Below are 16,048 nucleotides of genomic sequence, written 5' to 3'. Positions count from 1 at the left end.
GAGAACCCATTGCCCAATCGTGCCCCTCCCCCATCCACCCCGCACCAGAGAAGTGGAACCTTTTTTTGGTCTCTTCAGTTTCTTTTTACACCTGAGGTTTCTCAAATAGTTTCACAAAGCGTCAGTCTCCTCCCAAACCCAGCGCCCCGGCCCCCTAACCTCAGCCTCAATGAGTCACGACGAGCACTTCGCCGGTGCCATAATGAGTAGTTAAATCGCAGCCCTGAACCAATTGGGTGAAAAATATCGACCTGTCAACGTAATTTTTGTTTTCCAGGGATCAAAACAGCCCCACTTGCCCCCGTGGTGCTCATGAAAATATCTGAGGATTTTTGGGGTGACATTTTTTTGTGAGAATGTTTGTGGCGTTTTGGTGGAAGTGTTAATGACAGTTTGTGTGAGATGAATGAAAATGGGCACAAAAATATGAAGCTATTCTTGAAAACGTTAGTAATTTTTGTGTATGATCACATGAGTGAATTTTTGGGTGAAGATCCTGGTGGAAAACTGCGTGGCGATATTACTGAAAATATTCAGGACACTGTTAGTGATTTTTGGGGGGGTGGAGATATTTGGGAAAGAATGCATGAAGATGGTAATGACTTTTGGGGAGAAAATATTAATGAAAATCTTCGAGAAATAATAGTGAGTTGGGGGAAGGGAAATATTTGCGAAGAAAATTATGAAAATACTGATGAATTTTGGAGTGAAATTTTAGTGACATTTTTGCCTACATGGTTACTTACGTTTTTTTCAAAATCATTGCCGAAATTCTTATTGGATTTTTTTCCTTTACGGAAAAATTACATATTAAAATGATAAACCGAGGATTTGAAACAGAACCCCAAATGTATTATTACGATGATTATTTTTAAATCTGGTGATTTTCAAACCAGTCTGGTGATTGTTTTGTAGGCTAATGCCTGATTTTTGAATGCTTGGGGCTGGCCGTGCTGGATTTATCATTGCAGCCAAGTCATTGCAAGGTTGGGACGTTCAAGGAGTCGGTGAGGAAAGCAACTCGCCTACTAGTAAATAGGCAACGAACGAGCTCTCAGGAGATATGGGTTCTATTCTTAGCTCTGCTATTGAGAGACCTTGAAGTCACTACAATTGCTCTGTGCCTCGGTTTCCCCAACTATAAAATGGGATTAATGGCACTCTATTGTAAAGTGCTTTGAGATCTGGCATTGGAAAGCACAATAAGGACTATGATATTAGCATTTCAAGTGGCATGGCCTCTTGTCAATCGTTTGAAACGCAATGCCTACCTGTTGGACGATTGATCCGTTCCCTTTAGGGAGTGTTAACCTTTCCCCCAGTAGAGCTGAGTCGCTAGCCCTCCTGATATGTCTACACTGCACATGAAGCCCAGGTCTGTGGGAGCCAGGTTTGTGAACTCCAGGTTTCCAAGCCCAAGCCTGAGTGATCACGCTGCATCGTAAACCGATTGCTGGACCCGTGCTAACGCAATTTGCAGGCGTTCCCACTTGGGTCTGTGGCTTGAGGTGCATCCACACTGTAAAATGACAGGGCTTGGACCCGAGTCACAGCAGGACTTGGGCTCTGACCCACCTAACAGGGTTCTAGGTCCTGGGCCCCGAGTGCTTGCTGACCTGAGTCAGGCTGATTTATGTGTGGACGAAACGGGGGCTTGGACTCAGAGCTCAGGCTTGGGATATGTCCACACCACGATAAAAAAACCGGCACGGAGTCTCCAAGCCTGGGTGAGCTGATTCGGGTTTCTGGGTCTAAAAACAGCAGTGTGGACGCTCAGGCTGGACCCCAGACTCTGACCCGGCCCCCCGTTGTGGGCTCTCAGAGCCTGGACTCCAGCCCGACCTCAGACAGCTAGACTGCAATGGGATAGCCCTGCAATCCCGAGTCAGCTGACCTGGGCCAGCTGTGGCCTTGCCAGGGGTCGTTGACTGCAGTGTAGAGATGCCCCAATGTACAGGGTAGGAGGATCTCGCCGATGCAGAAGAAAAATACTGTCAACTAAAGGGCTCTTTAATCTAGCGAAGAAAGGAACAGCAAAAACCAGCAGCTGGAAGGTACAGCCGTACCCGTTTCAATTAGAAACAAGGCACCAATTGTTAACAGTGAGGAGATGAATCATTGGAACAAACTCTCAAGGTGGATTCGCCGTCTCTTGAGGTTTTCAAAGGCAGCCTTTCTGGAAGAGGCTTTAGACAAAGCCAAGTTATTGGGCCCAAGACAGGGTAACGGGGAGAAATCCTCTGGCCTGCGCTACACGGGAGCTCAGATTTGACGATCGAATGATCTCGTCTGGCCTGAAAATCTGTGGATCTATGAAGGCGGCGTTCTCACTGCATGCGAGACGCGATGCTGTGCCTCTGCGGCTTTCGTTCTGCAGCCCGTGTGTGTGGTTTTGCTTTTAGATCTCACATCCTGCTAAGGTTAGGGGGGTGCTTGCTGAGTTTCTGTTCTGCTGGGGCGGGGAAGAGGTGGTGGGGCATGCAGCTTTCTCTGGCTTTCTCAGCGCCGAATGGTTAGGATGCGTGGGTCACGTACTGGTCACGTACTGTGATGCTGCTGCGTGTCACCGGCGAAGAGGCGGAGGCTCAGACTAGAGCCCTTGTGTTTCAGATCTGTGGCTTGGAGACGGAATGGTGAAGTGGTTTGAGCACCTTCTTCCAACCTGGGTTCCAGTGTGACCTCGAGCACATCTCTCGGTGCGTCTGCTCCCCTAGCCTTATCTCCCAGGGGTGTGCGAAGATAAATACTGGTTAAAAAATGTCAGGTGCTTAGATGTTGTGATAATTGGGGCCATAAAGGTCGGATAGTATAAGGTAGTGTTATCTAGTGGTTAGACCACTGGACTGGGGGACCTGTGGTCTACTGCTAGCTCTGCTGGTGACCACGGGCAAATCATGTCACCGCCCCGTGACTCAGTTTCCCTCTCTTTAAAATGGGGATAACAAGCCTGACTTCCTTTGTGAAGTGCTTTGAGATCAACAGATGAAAAGTGCTAGATGATACTACTATTGCTAGGGGCAGTCTTCCGACACCGGTGCAACAGCAGAAATGCCATTAGCTGTTGGCAGTATAGGGCCTATGACACACACACACACACAGCTGACTAATTCTGATTCCATCCAGGAGGGGGCAGGGGTGTATGTGCAATCCCCTGCTCAGGAAGTATTATGTGCCCCCCCATTCTGTACCTGAGCACAGAGAAAGGTGAGTTTGTGAGAGCTGCAATGAACCTGTTTCTGCAGCTGAAAGCTGCGGGATCCCCCTAATTCATTGTCCTCTGGGCTGGCCTAGATGGTGGTGTCTGCTCAACAACCGGCCTCTTAATTGCCTGGAGTTTCCCACGATGGATGGACGCTCTCCTTACCTAACATTTATTAGTTTTGAGTAATATCTGCTCCTGGATACTATCTTTAGCTCGGAGAGGGAAGTCCAGTGGTTAGAGCAGCAGGTCTGGGCGCCTGGACTCCTGGTTCTATTCCCATTTTTGCCACCGACTCACTGCCCGACTTTGGGCACGTCGCTTCCCCCCACGCCCCCAGTGCCTCAGTTTCCCCCTTTAGACTATGGAGAACTGCCTTTCTGGGGTGGAGGTTGCCCAAGTCAGCATACGAGACGTTGCCCTTTTTAATCCCATGCTCGATGTTTGAACTGTCCCGTAATTTGCTTTCTCCAGGATCTCAGCTCTGCCACTGGCCTGCAGGATGACATAGGGCAAGTCACTGCCTCACCTCTGTGCCTCAGTTTCCCCATCTGTACAGTCGGGATAGTGATAACGATTCCTTTGAAAAGTGCTTTGAGATCTACCGATGAAAAGCGCGCTAGAAGAACTAGCTATTACGATTATAACCTTGGCTCGGTTTGCTCCATTTGGGGACCTCGGTTGCGTATGTGTACGAGGATGTGTAGAGAGGAGATTAGAACCTGGTGGGCGTGAGTTTGCTGGGTCTCAGCCCAGGTCCTCGCAGGACACATCCCAAAACCCTCACAATTGGTGCTGATCTTGCCCTCCCCCATGCTGGCAGCCTCAGAAGAGAGGCTAAGATTGACCTCGGCTCTCTTTCCCATTTATGATGAGAACAGCTGACGTTTCACATTCCCTTACCCCCACGCTGAGGGTGGAGCAGTGCTTAGGATACTCACTGAGGAGACGGGGGTTAGATTCCTTGCTCGGCCACAGCCTTCCTCTGTGTCTCGGTTCCCATCTGTACAATGGGCGTAGCAGCCCTGCTCTGCTTCCCAGGGGGTGTTGTGAGAGTAAACGCGGTAAAGATTGTGAGGTGCTCAGACTCACAGGGATGGGGGCCAGCTAAGCATCTAAGCAAGACAGCTGGTAGTTTACGGGGCTTTGGGGAAATGACATAGAAATTGCCAGACTGAAAAAGTTCTTTGGGGCAGGGACTGTCTTTTTGTTCTGTTTGTACAGCTCCTAGCACAAAGGGGTCCTAGTCCAGACACTGGGCTTCTAGCACTACCATAATCCACCTAATAAATAATAATAATAGTCAAACTCACGGTACATCTAGTCCCATATTCTGCCTTAGGCAGTGACCAGCACCACATGCTGCAGAGGAGGAGGTGGGATAATCTCCCCTCAGGAAAATCTCCTCTTCATCCCCAATAGGTAAGGGTTGTTTTGTGCCCTGATGAGTTTCTCTGTCTTCCAAAACATTTAGCATTTTGCTGCACTAACTCTGGATCGCCTCGTTGTCCATGTAAAAAGCCAATTTGAATCTTGACAAATTCTTGGCCAGGGCTGTGTCCTGTGGCAATGAGTTCCCCCAGGCTAATCAGCCATCATGTGGGAAAGCATTTCCTTTGCCACTATTCAATTTCATGCAAAGGGCCAGGGAAAAGGGAACGGCCCAACCACGTGTCAAATAGTCTTGGTGAAGGAGGAAGTGGAGAGTTTTGTGCTTCCTCCCCCGACAGGCCTTTGAGGTGACATAACCTGCACCACAGATTGTTTGTCCCGAGACATCACACAGAGTTTATCTCTGATCTCCTCTTTCTCCTCCCCCTTCGCCCCCTTTAAGAGGCTCCTGTGGGCCTGAGGTCCCAAGCACATCCCCCCTCCCTGGTCCCCTTTTGACCCTGATTGGCCTTTGCATCATGAGACAGCCGTCCTGGAGAGTCACACGCGCCCCAAATACTCACTTCCCTTGCTCCCCGGTCAGCCCCCGGCGCTCCAGCATTGTCTTAGGGAAGCAAGCAGGCGGTCAGCACCCCAACATTTGCTCGGCAGGCGCACTGAGCCAGTATCTGTGGTGCTGCCATGCCGCACTGCGGCACTATGACATCACCCTGGGCATTGAATAGTTATTTTAGCTGGCACGTCCCTTGGGGTCACCTTGGGGTCGTTGGATTGATCCTAGAATTATTATTATGTAGTATGATTATGGCTGTGCCTGGGAGCCACTGTGCTAGGAGCTGTACAGACACAGAACAAAAAGAAGGTCCCTATGCCACACGTCTCGCAATTCAAGGAACGCTAAATATAACTCTACTGCGACGCGGCGGAGCCTGGAGAAATGCACAGATGATAAGAGTCTGGGGACAAGAGTGGGAGCAGTTCCTGCCACTGCACTGCTGGGCGACCTTGGGCAAGTCACTTCCCCTCTCTGGGTCTCTATATCCCCTCCCACCCTTTGTCTGTTTAGATTATAAACTCTTCAGGGCAGGGACTGTCTCTTACCGTGACTGTGCAGTGCCCAGGCCAATGGGCTGAAATTGGCTGGGGATCTGAGCAGCACCTGGCACCGTGGGAGGCCTGATCTTGGTCAGAGGTCTTTGGTGCCACTGTAACACAAATAAATAATACCAGTCATAAAGAATGGTTCATGAGACGTGCGTGGGTGGCCTTTTAATAGCTCCGGTTTTGGTTTTGTGCTGTTTTCCCCAACACAGCAGCAGGGGGCATGCTGGAAGCAGGAGTTGAACATAGATTTATATTCCCCCTTTCAATCCAAATGGCCCAAAGTTTAAAACCAGGTGTGCAGAAGAAGCCCAAGAATCTGAAGGTCTGGGATTAATGGGGAGCCCCCCTCACCCCCTCAGATAACTGGTGTGGTGTTTGTAGCGCTGAACCTGAAAGAAGATCTGTGTTCTGTGACTTTAAATGGAGCGGGATCCTGGGCGGCTGCTGTTCTGCGTTGCGGTGCAGATGAGGAGTATTACAAGGGGGCTCTGTGGGTGTGAGACCATTTGTGTCTGACTAGATGTTCGTGTCTCTTTCGGGGAGACTTTACATTGGTTCTTTCTTGCTCACCACAAAAGCTCCCTGGACAGAGACATGTCTGGTTTTTTTTTTTTTCATTTTGCACCCAGGCAAAGCTGCACGTTTGGGGATTCAGGCCAGCTGGCCCAGCAGGCTTTGGGGCTGGGAAAAAATCCTTCCCCGGTCCCCAACCTGCTGCTCATTTTAATCCCGAGCGTGGGAACCCCTGGGGTTTAGCAGCAGGGAGCCATATGTGCGACAAGGCTCAGCATGCAGCAGTTCCCGTGTGGCTGAAAATCTCCACTGCTCTCAGTGGGTGCGGGGGGATCATTCTCCAGTGCTCCCAGTGTAACATTCCCATGGGACAGTGCTGAAATGAGTCTCGATCCAGGTTCTGTGGGTCCAATCCACCCTCGCTACAGTTCTGTTGCCATCCCAGCAATTGTCCGTCTTGTCCCCTGACCTAACACGCCCCTCTCTCCCCTCCCAGGTGATTGACACCTTGTCTATTCTATCGTGGACACAGATTGCTCAGAACAAAGGGATCATGTGAGTACGGATGGCAACGCTCCCTGGTTGAGTGCTACAGCAAGGAATCTGAATGCGCATGAGCAGGGTGGTTTCATTTATCTCTGAAATGTGCTGAGTGATGGGATTATAAGCCTGGTGGTTCGTTAATATCACCTGGCCTCTCCTAGCTGAAATGGATCCCACTTTATGGTCTTAATCAGGCAGCCTACGTGGGTCTAGAATCCACGACCCAGGGACCCAGCATCCCACACTGGGTGACTTCTTGCCAGTTCGATATTGAGGGTAGGGCAGGCCAGGAATATTTTGCCAAATCGTTTTCCATCGGAAAATGCTGATTTGTTGACACCAAAATCTGGTCGTTGAACGAAGGTCGGGTTGGCCAAATTGCCCAACTCGGAAGAAAGCTTTGAAATTGTCAGACTGTTTCATTGGACATTTTCGAAATGGAAAAAGGCCCGGTTCTCCAGTCGGGAACAACATTTCGTTGGGAGATTTCAGCTAATTAGACTGTAAAAAGAGGTTTTAGAAAAATAGGCCACAATCTGGACAAAACGTTTGAAATTATCAAAATGAAACATTTCAACGCACTTGAAATGAAAAAAAAATAGTTATTTCAGTGCGTGACTGGTTTCGCGATTGCAACCTTTTGTCCCCCTTCGAGATGGGGGAAAGCTTTTTCAAACTCTCTAAAATCTTCACAGGGCAGGAAAACTGGTCCCCACCAAACCCTAGCGGAGTGCCTAGTCCTGCCTCCCAGACCTTCCCCTCAATTAGAAGTTAGCAGCAGCAGCGGTTCGTTAATGACCATCTTGGTTGACCATGACAGCCGTCCAAGTATGCCCACAGAAATCCTCTGGAGTGACCCCTTCTGGCTGATTGGCTCCAAGGCAGGGGCAGGGTTGCAGGCAGCCCTGTGCCGCTGGGACATGCGTGAGAGTACAGCTGAGGGGAGAAAAGGCCAGAGAAATGAACCCCCTGGGAGAGGAGACGTTAGCGAACGAGGCTGGCCCGTGTTTGTCATTTCATGAATGTGTAACCCGATCTCAAGCCGGCTTTTTGTCCTCTTTCAGACCCTTCCCCACTGAGGAGAGCGTCACAGACAATGACATTTACGGCGACCTTTCGGATCAGATCGAGTAAGTGCCCCACCAAAACCTGTAGGGCGCGACCTGGAGAGTGCACTGGATTGGCACTCAGTAGATAAGGGTCCAGTTCCCAGCTCTTCCGCTGGGTAACCCTGCACAAGTCACTTCCTCTCTGTCTGGGATTCAGTTTTCTGCCTCTGTAGGATGGAGACGGCACTCTTGACTTTGTCTCGCCTATTTATATTGCAGACTCTTTGGGGCAGGGACTGTCCCGCTATGTGTCTGTGCAGAGCCCAGCACAAGGAGGGGGCCTCGATTTCGGTTGGAGTCTGTACAGTGCCTGGCGGAACGGGGGCCCTGGTGTCAGTTGAGATGTCGTGTGCTATCTTAATACACCTAGTATAATCAATATTAATCAGGGGGAGCTGGGGAACCAGAGCTCCCAAGGGGAGCGCATCACTTCCGAGAATCGGACACTCATTTAGTTGCCTAAATGTTGGATTTTGGCCCTTGAGTTTGAACATCTGACCCGCTCTGCAAAAGAAGGGCTCCCACCCAGTCCAAGGTGCTGAGCTTCCTTCTCACCCTCGACTTCTCAGTGACACGGTGGAGGACGATGACGACCTGTACGACTGCGTGGAGAACGAGGAGGCGGAAGGAGATGAAATCTATGAAGACCTGATGAGGTCGGAGCCGGTTGTCATGCCAGTGAGTAGCGGGAAGGGCACGTTGCTGAGTCCCTGCTGCCGGAGTGGGATGTACCCTGACGCCAACTCTGATGAACTTAGGGGTGGCTTGAGTTATTCAGCATGTGGAGATGTCCTAGGACTCCTGGGTTCCGTTCTCTGGAAGGGGAGTGTGAGCTAATGGTGAGAGTAGAGAGGACTTTGAGTCTGGACCCCTGGATTCTGTTCCCAGCTTGGGGAGGGTCGTGGGGTCTCCAGGCTGAGCAGCTGGTCCCAGGGGTTTATGGTTACTGAATGCCAAGTATCTGCTCTGTCTTCCTGCAGCAGAAGATGACAGAGCTGGATAAGAGGAACTGCTGCCTTCAAGAAATCAGGCAGACGGAGGAGAAATACACAGACACACTAGAATCCATCTACCAGGTACGACCGGCGGGCGGCCCCCAGTCCTGCCATCCCTGCCAGCCGCTTTGCCAACTGGGGGTGCGGACCTTTCCCCCTGTGACATGGGCAGATGTATAACATGGTGCCCAAGGGAATCATCTCCGTTTGGCTTCCCCTGCCTCCAAAATGCTTGGATGCCCTTGGGCTTGGGTGGCTGCTTGGGTGGCAGGAGCTGGGAAGATGCCCTTGGGAAAGCCAAGTTGGCATGAAAGAGGGTCTGAGCCAATGGATAGAGGGATGACTACAGAGAGCTTCATAGCCTTTACTAGCCTAGTTTGCCTCCATCTTGCCCTCTAGTGGCTGAACCATGTAACAGTATAAAAGCCTTCTACTGCTTACAGCTCACGCAACAAAAGTGGCAGTTTTTAACTCCAGGGGCTGCAGGTTCAGTCCCCACAGACAAACCTCCCCACCAGAGGGGATGAATTATCTAGAGTCTGCTACTTCTCACCATGCCTAGGGAAAAGAGGGACCTTCCCTTAGAGCTGCTAGAAAAATGTAGGGGGATCTGCAAAAAAAAAATTCATAGGAAAGACAAATTTTGATTTTTTTTCCCCATAAAAAACCTGAATTTTTTTTGGTGAAAAAACAAAAAACAAAAAATAAAAACAAAAAAACCCAAAAGAGTTTTGGTCCAAAGCTGGATATTTTTTTTCAGTTTTTTGACACCACCCTCCCCCCAACCCCCGCCCAAAATAAAAATTTTTGAAGGAAGACAGATGCTTTCCATGAACATTTTTGTTGATGCTCCAATTTTTTTTAAAAAAGGAGTTTCAACGGAAAATTTTGGCTCAACCTTTAACTCCTGGATCACTTTAACCTTCAGCCATTATCTCTTGGCTCACCTTAACCTTTAACTCTCAAGTTTGGAGACACAGAATGACAAATTCCCAAGCAGAAGGGACCATGCTGATCATTTAGTCTGTCCTGTATAACACAGGCCAGAGAACCGCCCCAAAAATAATTCCTAGAGCAGAGCTTTCACAGAAACACCCAATTTTGATTTCAAAATGACCAGTGATAAAGAGTCCACCACATCCTGGGTCAGTTGTTTCAGTGGTTAATTACCCTCGCCGTTAAACGTTTATGCCTTGTTTCCAGTCTGAATTTGTCTAGCTTCAACTTCCGGCCAGTGGCTCATGTTAGACCTTTCACTGCTAGACCGAAAAGCCCGTGATCAAACATTTGCCCCCCATGTAGGTACTTACAGACTGTGATCAAGTCACTCCTTAACCTACATTTTGTTAAGCTAAATAGATTGAGCTCGCTTTAATTTTAGATTGAGCGAAGCTTCAAATCCTGGATCACTTTAACCTTCAACTTAAACCTGTGACATATAACGGCTGAATCACAGAGGTACATGTTCTCCCTCTCCGGGACGGTGGCTCCATTTCCTTTCCCACTATCCCGTCTGCTGTCCCAGTGACCCTCGCTCCCCCTGGGTCCCATTAAAATCTAGCCAGGGTTTTCCTGTAGAAGCTGGCCACTGAGCCATGTGACTCAGACAGGTCTGCCCCGCGTGACGACTCCCCTGTGTGTGTTTGCAGCACTTTATGAAGCCCCTGCAGAGATTTCTAAAGCCCCAGGACATGGACAACATTTTCATTAACGTCGAGGTAAGGCGCGTTCTCCTTTTCTTCTTCAGACGCCCCTCCTGACTCAAACTGAGCTCTGTCCTGGAAACCCAGGCTAAATAACTGCCCCGTTTAGGGGACTGTGAGACTCAGAAGTTCAGTGTGTGCTGAATATCCCCCCATTCTAGTGGCTGTTCCACAAAGTGGATAACAACCTCCTACTGCTAACAGCTAATGGAGTTGCTCCTTTAGCTCAAGAGGCAGCAGCCAATGCTGAAGGCCCTGGATCCAGATCTCACTGGTGATCCATGCAGGAGTAGTTACAAATGTTGCCATATCTCATGCAGTAGGTCATGGGTAGGTGCCTAGAAGTGAAAGGCTCTGGTAGGGGAGTGTGGCCTATTGGTTAGAACAAGCTGGCTCAGCAGTCAGGACTCCTGGGTTCTATTCCATGCCATGGGGAAACAGCATTGTCTATTGGTTAGATCAAGATGAATTGGTAATCAGCACTCCTGGGTTCTGGATAAGAGTGTGGCCTGGTGGTTAGAACAAGAGGATCTCGTTACCACCAGCTCAGGGATCTGGCCCATTGACTCCAGTGGGGTCACGCCCATTTGCAACCGGCGGGAGTCTGGCCCCCTGATATTTCTGTTCTGTGTGTGTACAGCACCCAGCACAATGGGCTTCTGGTCCATAAAAGGCGACTGGGCAAATTCCGCATCAGCTATTAGCTTGGGAAACACACGTCCTGGTGGTTTCCATAGATCTAGACCCCAGGATTGGCCTACGTCTGCATCTTCTGGTACTCCAGCCTGGCACCTGAAGTGCACATGACGTTTCTGTACATCTCTAAGCTGGTGTCCGAGCTAACAGTGGCAGGTTGGTGGCTTTGAGCTGATTTCCTCCCCCCCACCCCCACTCCTAGGACCTCCTGAAGGTGCATCGGTTCTTCTTGGATGACCTGAAGAACGCCCTGTCCTTCAGCAACGCCCAGAACCTCTACCAGGTCTTTATCAAGTACAAGGAAAGGTGAGGCTCGTGGGGTTGGGGAGACCAACCTCTGGGAAGGGATGGAAGAGATGCTCCTGGTTGGGTCACTTGGCCATGCTCTGTAGCCACGTGTTCTTCCCCGTCCCCCTCGACCCAGACCCTCTTGCTTGGGGGAGAGTGGTTCTTCTTTCTGCCCCGATAGCTCAGTGTCCAGAGGAATCCGTGGAGATGCCCCTTTCTCTCCACCCCCAGCCCCATTTCTGTCTTCCCGGCCTCCACGGTGCCCCCAGCTGAGCAACAAAGCAAAGCCTCCCCAGCCCACCTCGTGGAAGCCCTTGGAGAGCGGAGGCGAGTCAGGGCACAGCTGGTCCATGTGGCCTGTGCTCCCAGGGGTGCCTGGAATGGTGGGAGACTGGGCTCCCAGGACCTCTTTCCCAGAGGACACGGCTCCCTGGTCTACCCTGGGGAGGCTCCTTTTTCCCGAGCCCAGATTTGCCTCAGCTCATCTGCGTCCCCTGGCTTGTGGTCGGGCCCCCGGGTGCTGCCCTAGCAGAGTCTTGTCTCCTCTGTGGAGTTCCCGCTTTTCTTCCTGTTTCTTTCATTCATTCTTTTCTTCCGTTTGCTTCCTTTTGTTCTCTGCTTCTTTCGTTTTCCCCTTTTTTTCTTTCATCCACTCTTTCTTTCTTTCATGTGTTTTTCATTCTTCTGTCCATTGTTCTGTCCGTTCTTTCTTTTTCTTTCTTTCTTTCTTTCTTTCTTTCTTTCTTTCTTTCTTTCTTCGGCTGTGAGTAGCGACGGGAAGAAGACAAGCCCAGGTTTCTCTCCAGACTGGCAGGGCTGCACTCCAGCCTTCCCACCCAGGCTCATGGCCATACCCTCCCCCCCCCTTTGCCCTCCCAGGTTCCTGCTCTACGGCAGATACTGCAGCCAGGTGGAAGCAGCCAGCCGGTGGCTGGACCAAGTGGCTGGTGCCAGCGTGGACGTGAGGATGAAGCTGGAGGTCAGGGCCATGTCTATGTATCATCCTAGCCACTCCCCCTTCCCCAACCATCCTCTAAATACAGCCCCACCCCTCACATGCCCCAGTGCCAGCAGGATCCCCCAAACTGCCCTCTGCTCCCCATACGCAAGGGGTCCCCAGAGCCCCCTGGAATGCCCTAGGCAGGAATGGGCTGGGGACATCAGAGGGCATGGCTGGAGGTGTCAGGGCACCACAGGGCTGAGTGGGTTGCATAGTCCTGGCTCGGGCAGGAGCTGGCTGGCACTGTATGGGTGTTCCATCACGTAGGACTGGTCTTAGTCTTTGAGGGACCCTCTAGCCAGGCCCTCAGCCCACTGGGCATCTCCTGCTGCCAATGCCCTTCCTTGTCTTGCAGGAATGCTCCCAGCGGGCCAACAATGGGCGCTTCACCCTGCGTGACCTCCTGATGGTGCCCATGCAACGGGTGCTGAAATACCATCTGCTCCTGCAGGTAGGGGCCCTCGGCTGGAAGCTGGGGGTGGGCATGCAGGGCCTTGGCCAAGGAGGGGTGGTCTGTGCAGAAGGGTTATGGACTGGGAGTCAAGACCCCTGGGATCTAGTCCCAGCTCAGGGAGGGGAGTTGTGTCTAATGGTTACAGCAGGGCTCCTGAGAGTTGGGACTCCTGGGTTCTATTTTCAGACCAGGGAAGGAAGTGGGGTGTAGAGTTAAAGCAGGGGTAGGCTGGGGATGAGGACTCCTCGGTTCTATTTCTGGTGGTGCTGTTGGCCTGCTGTGTGACTGCAGGCAAGTCCTTTTCCTGCTCTGTGCCTCAGTTTCCCTCCATAAAATAGGCAGAACAATGGCCACCTTTGGTGCTTGGCATGGTATAATCCCATCAGTACCATGTTCAGCTGCACCTGGCCAGCTCTTCCATCGAATCCTGGGGTCAGCTTCTGACTTCTTTGGGGCAGGGGCCGTCTTTGTGTTCTCGTTTCTTTGTACAGGACCTGGCGCAATGGGGTCCTGGGCCATGACTGGGGCTCCTACGGGCTACCGTAATACACCCAATAAATAACATACAGCGCCCAGCACATTGGGGTCCTTGTCACTGTCTCGGGCCCCGAGGCACTCTTGCAATACCAATCACAGATAAAGATGAGAATAGTTTCTGGCTCTGTCCCATGATGCTTTGCTCTGGGGAGGTGGAGAACCCCGGCACCCCCTGCTGGAGGAGACAGAAATGCCTTTAAGTCGGTCAAATCCATCCCTGGTTATTTCCTATCTCCAGGAGCTGGTGAAACACACCGTGGAGCCAACAGAAAAGGAGAATTTGCGGCTGGCACTGGACGCCATGCGGGTGAGGCTGGCTCTGGCGTCTCCCAGGCGCCGCCAACTTTCGGGACGGTCGCGAGAGTCTCGTGATGTTTTGGTCGCCAGATTTGGACTGGCCCAAAAAGCTCTGGGGCCGGCGGGTGGTTGTGTGCATCGGATGGGTTTATAGTTGGGAAGCCAGGGTAGGAAGGTTTTTCCTTTAGGGCTGGGTGGAAGAGGGACTTTCCTCCCAGGGGAAATTCCGATGTTGCGAGGGGGATGGAGAAATATCGTCCTGAAGCTGAAATTTTCCTCAGAACGGAAATTCTGAAAAACTTCGATTTGGAAAATCTCAGTGACTTGGGGGTTCGTGGAGACTTGGAAATGGGCCGAAATAGCTATTCCAGAATAATGACTTAATAACAAAATCAACTCGCTATTCCAGGATAATTATTTAATAAGAAAGAATAGTAATAAAATCTATTCCAGATGAATTATTTTTCACAATAATAATGAAATAGCTATTCTGGAATAATTATTAAATAATAAATAATCATTTCCTAGTTTACCTTAATGCACTTTGGAAGTGGATTTATGCTGAAATAGCTATTTCAGAAAATTTCTAAGTGTAGACATGCCATAATATTATACAGTATAATATAATAATTAATATATGAGCTGAGTATGAGTCAACAGTGTGCCTTTACTGCCAGGAAGGCTAATGGCATATTGGTTGCATTAGTAGGAGCATTGCCAGCAGATCGAGGGAAGTGATTATTCCCCTCTATTCGGCACTGGTGAGGCCACATTTGGAGCATTGTGTCCAGTTTTGGGCCTCCCACTGCAGGAAGGATGCGTAGAAATTGGAGAGTCCAGCGGAGGGCAACGAAAATGATGAAGGGGTTGGAGCACATGACTTATGAGGAGCGGCTGAGGGAACTGGGCTTGTTTAGTCTGCAGAAGAGAAGAATGAGGGGGGATTTGATAGCAGCCTGCAACTACCTGAAAGGGGGTTCCAGGGAGGATGGAGCTAGGCTGTTCTCAGTGGTGGCAGATGACAGAACAAGGAGCAACAGTCTCAAGTTGCAGTGGGGGAGGTCCAAGTTGGATATTAGGAAATTCTTTTTCACTAGGTGGGTGATGAAGCACTGGGATGCGTTACCTGGGAAGGTGGTGAAATCTCCATCCTTAGAGGTTTTTAAGGCCCAGCTTGACAAAGCCCTGGCTGGAATGATTTAGTTGGGGTTGGTCCTGCTTTGAGCAGGGTGTTGGATTAGATGACCTCCTAAGGTCCCTTCCAACTCTAATCTTCTATGATAATATAATATAATTAATATAATTAATGAATTAATTACTAAATCTTGGAAGGATTAGATTTTTGCTGGTAAATGGCGGTAAACCTTGATTTCCCCGCACAGACACAAACCAACAAAAATATTTCTATTGATAATAATTGAAATTTAGAGCGAGGCAAAGTAAGAAAAATGCTGGTTCAGACCTTATCAGAGTCAAAATCCAGTGACTTAGACTTTTGAATTAGGCTCGTTACAAATGGATTAGCGAATGGCTAGTGAAAACAGGGCTGAATTGTTGATTTAAAGGTATTTGTATCTTTGAGGTGTGATGTTCACAGTTTGGGTTTTGTAAAGCTTTACATTTTTGAATCCATTGTTCGTAAGTAATTGTCTGAGCACCTCACAGTTATCGCTAACTGTGAACATTTAAATTGATAAAGATAGAAAAAAAAATGCATAAAACCCATAATTTCCCGCAACTGTGAACATTTAAATTGATAAAAAAAAGTCTTTAAAAATGCTTTAAAATAAACATTGATATTCTCAGTCCAAACTGAAAAAAAAATCTGCTAAGCTTAAATGTAAAATATAATATAATATAATTATGATTCATATAATATAATTGTAGAATAGAAACATGGTGGTACAGTGGGTCGTGTGATGGAGGAGCTGGTGCTGCAGGGGTGGGGGGCTTGTGGGATGGGGAGCCTGATGCTGAGGGGAGCAATGGGGGTTGGTGCTACTGGGGTGGGGAGCTGCAGAGTTGGGCTTATGGAGTGAGGAGGCTGGGGCTAGAGAGGGCAGTGGGAGGTTGGTGCTACTGGGGCACTGGGCTGGGGGCTATTCAATACACCCCATTGGGTGGCGGCGGGGCAGAGCAGTCATGAAGGGGTCTGGGGCCTTCTTTGCTAGCAGGGGGTGTTGCTCTGCCCCACGGAAACACCCCCCTTTTAATGTCT

The 16,048-nt window shown here is 49.9% G+C and overlaps 1 protein-coding gene across 2 annotated transcripts in view; it reads left to right on the top strand.

The window, feature by feature from the left end:
- The window catches only part of VAV1 (vav guanine nucleotide exchange factor 1), a 50,921-nt gene that overhangs the window by 19,482 nt on the left and 15,391 nt on the right, over positions 1–16,048 (top strand). For both annotated transcript variants that reach the window (XM_067560357.1, XM_067560356.1), the window contains exons 3-11: positions 6,705–6,763; positions 7,816–7,881; positions 8,430–8,538; positions 8,841–8,936; positions 10,505–10,573; positions 11,457–11,560; positions 12,422–12,521; positions 12,898–12,993; positions 13,772–13,840. In XM_067560357.1, the coding sequence (XP_067416458.1) occupies positions 6,705–6,763; positions 7,816–7,881; positions 8,430–8,538; positions 8,841–8,936; positions 10,505–10,573; positions 11,457–11,560; positions 12,422–12,521; positions 12,898–12,993; positions 13,772–13,840 (768 nt within the window). The remainder of the gene's footprint in view (positions 1–6,704; positions 6,764–7,815; positions 7,882–8,429; positions 8,539–8,840; positions 8,937–10,504; positions 10,574–11,456; positions 11,561–12,421; positions 12,522–12,897; positions 12,994–13,771; positions 13,841–16,048) is intronic.

This window comes from Emydura macquarii, unplaced genomic scaffold (genome assembly GCF_026122565.2).
Source record: "Emydura macquarii macquarii isolate MOO-44397 ecotype Brisbane River unplaced genomic scaffold, CSIRO-AGI_Emac_v2 contig_2292, whole genome shotgun sequence".
NCBI classification, from domain to species: Eukaryota; Metazoa; Chordata; order Testudines; family Chelidae; genus Emydura; species Emydura macquarii.
This window is presented reverse-complemented; position numbering and strand designations above follow the sequence as displayed.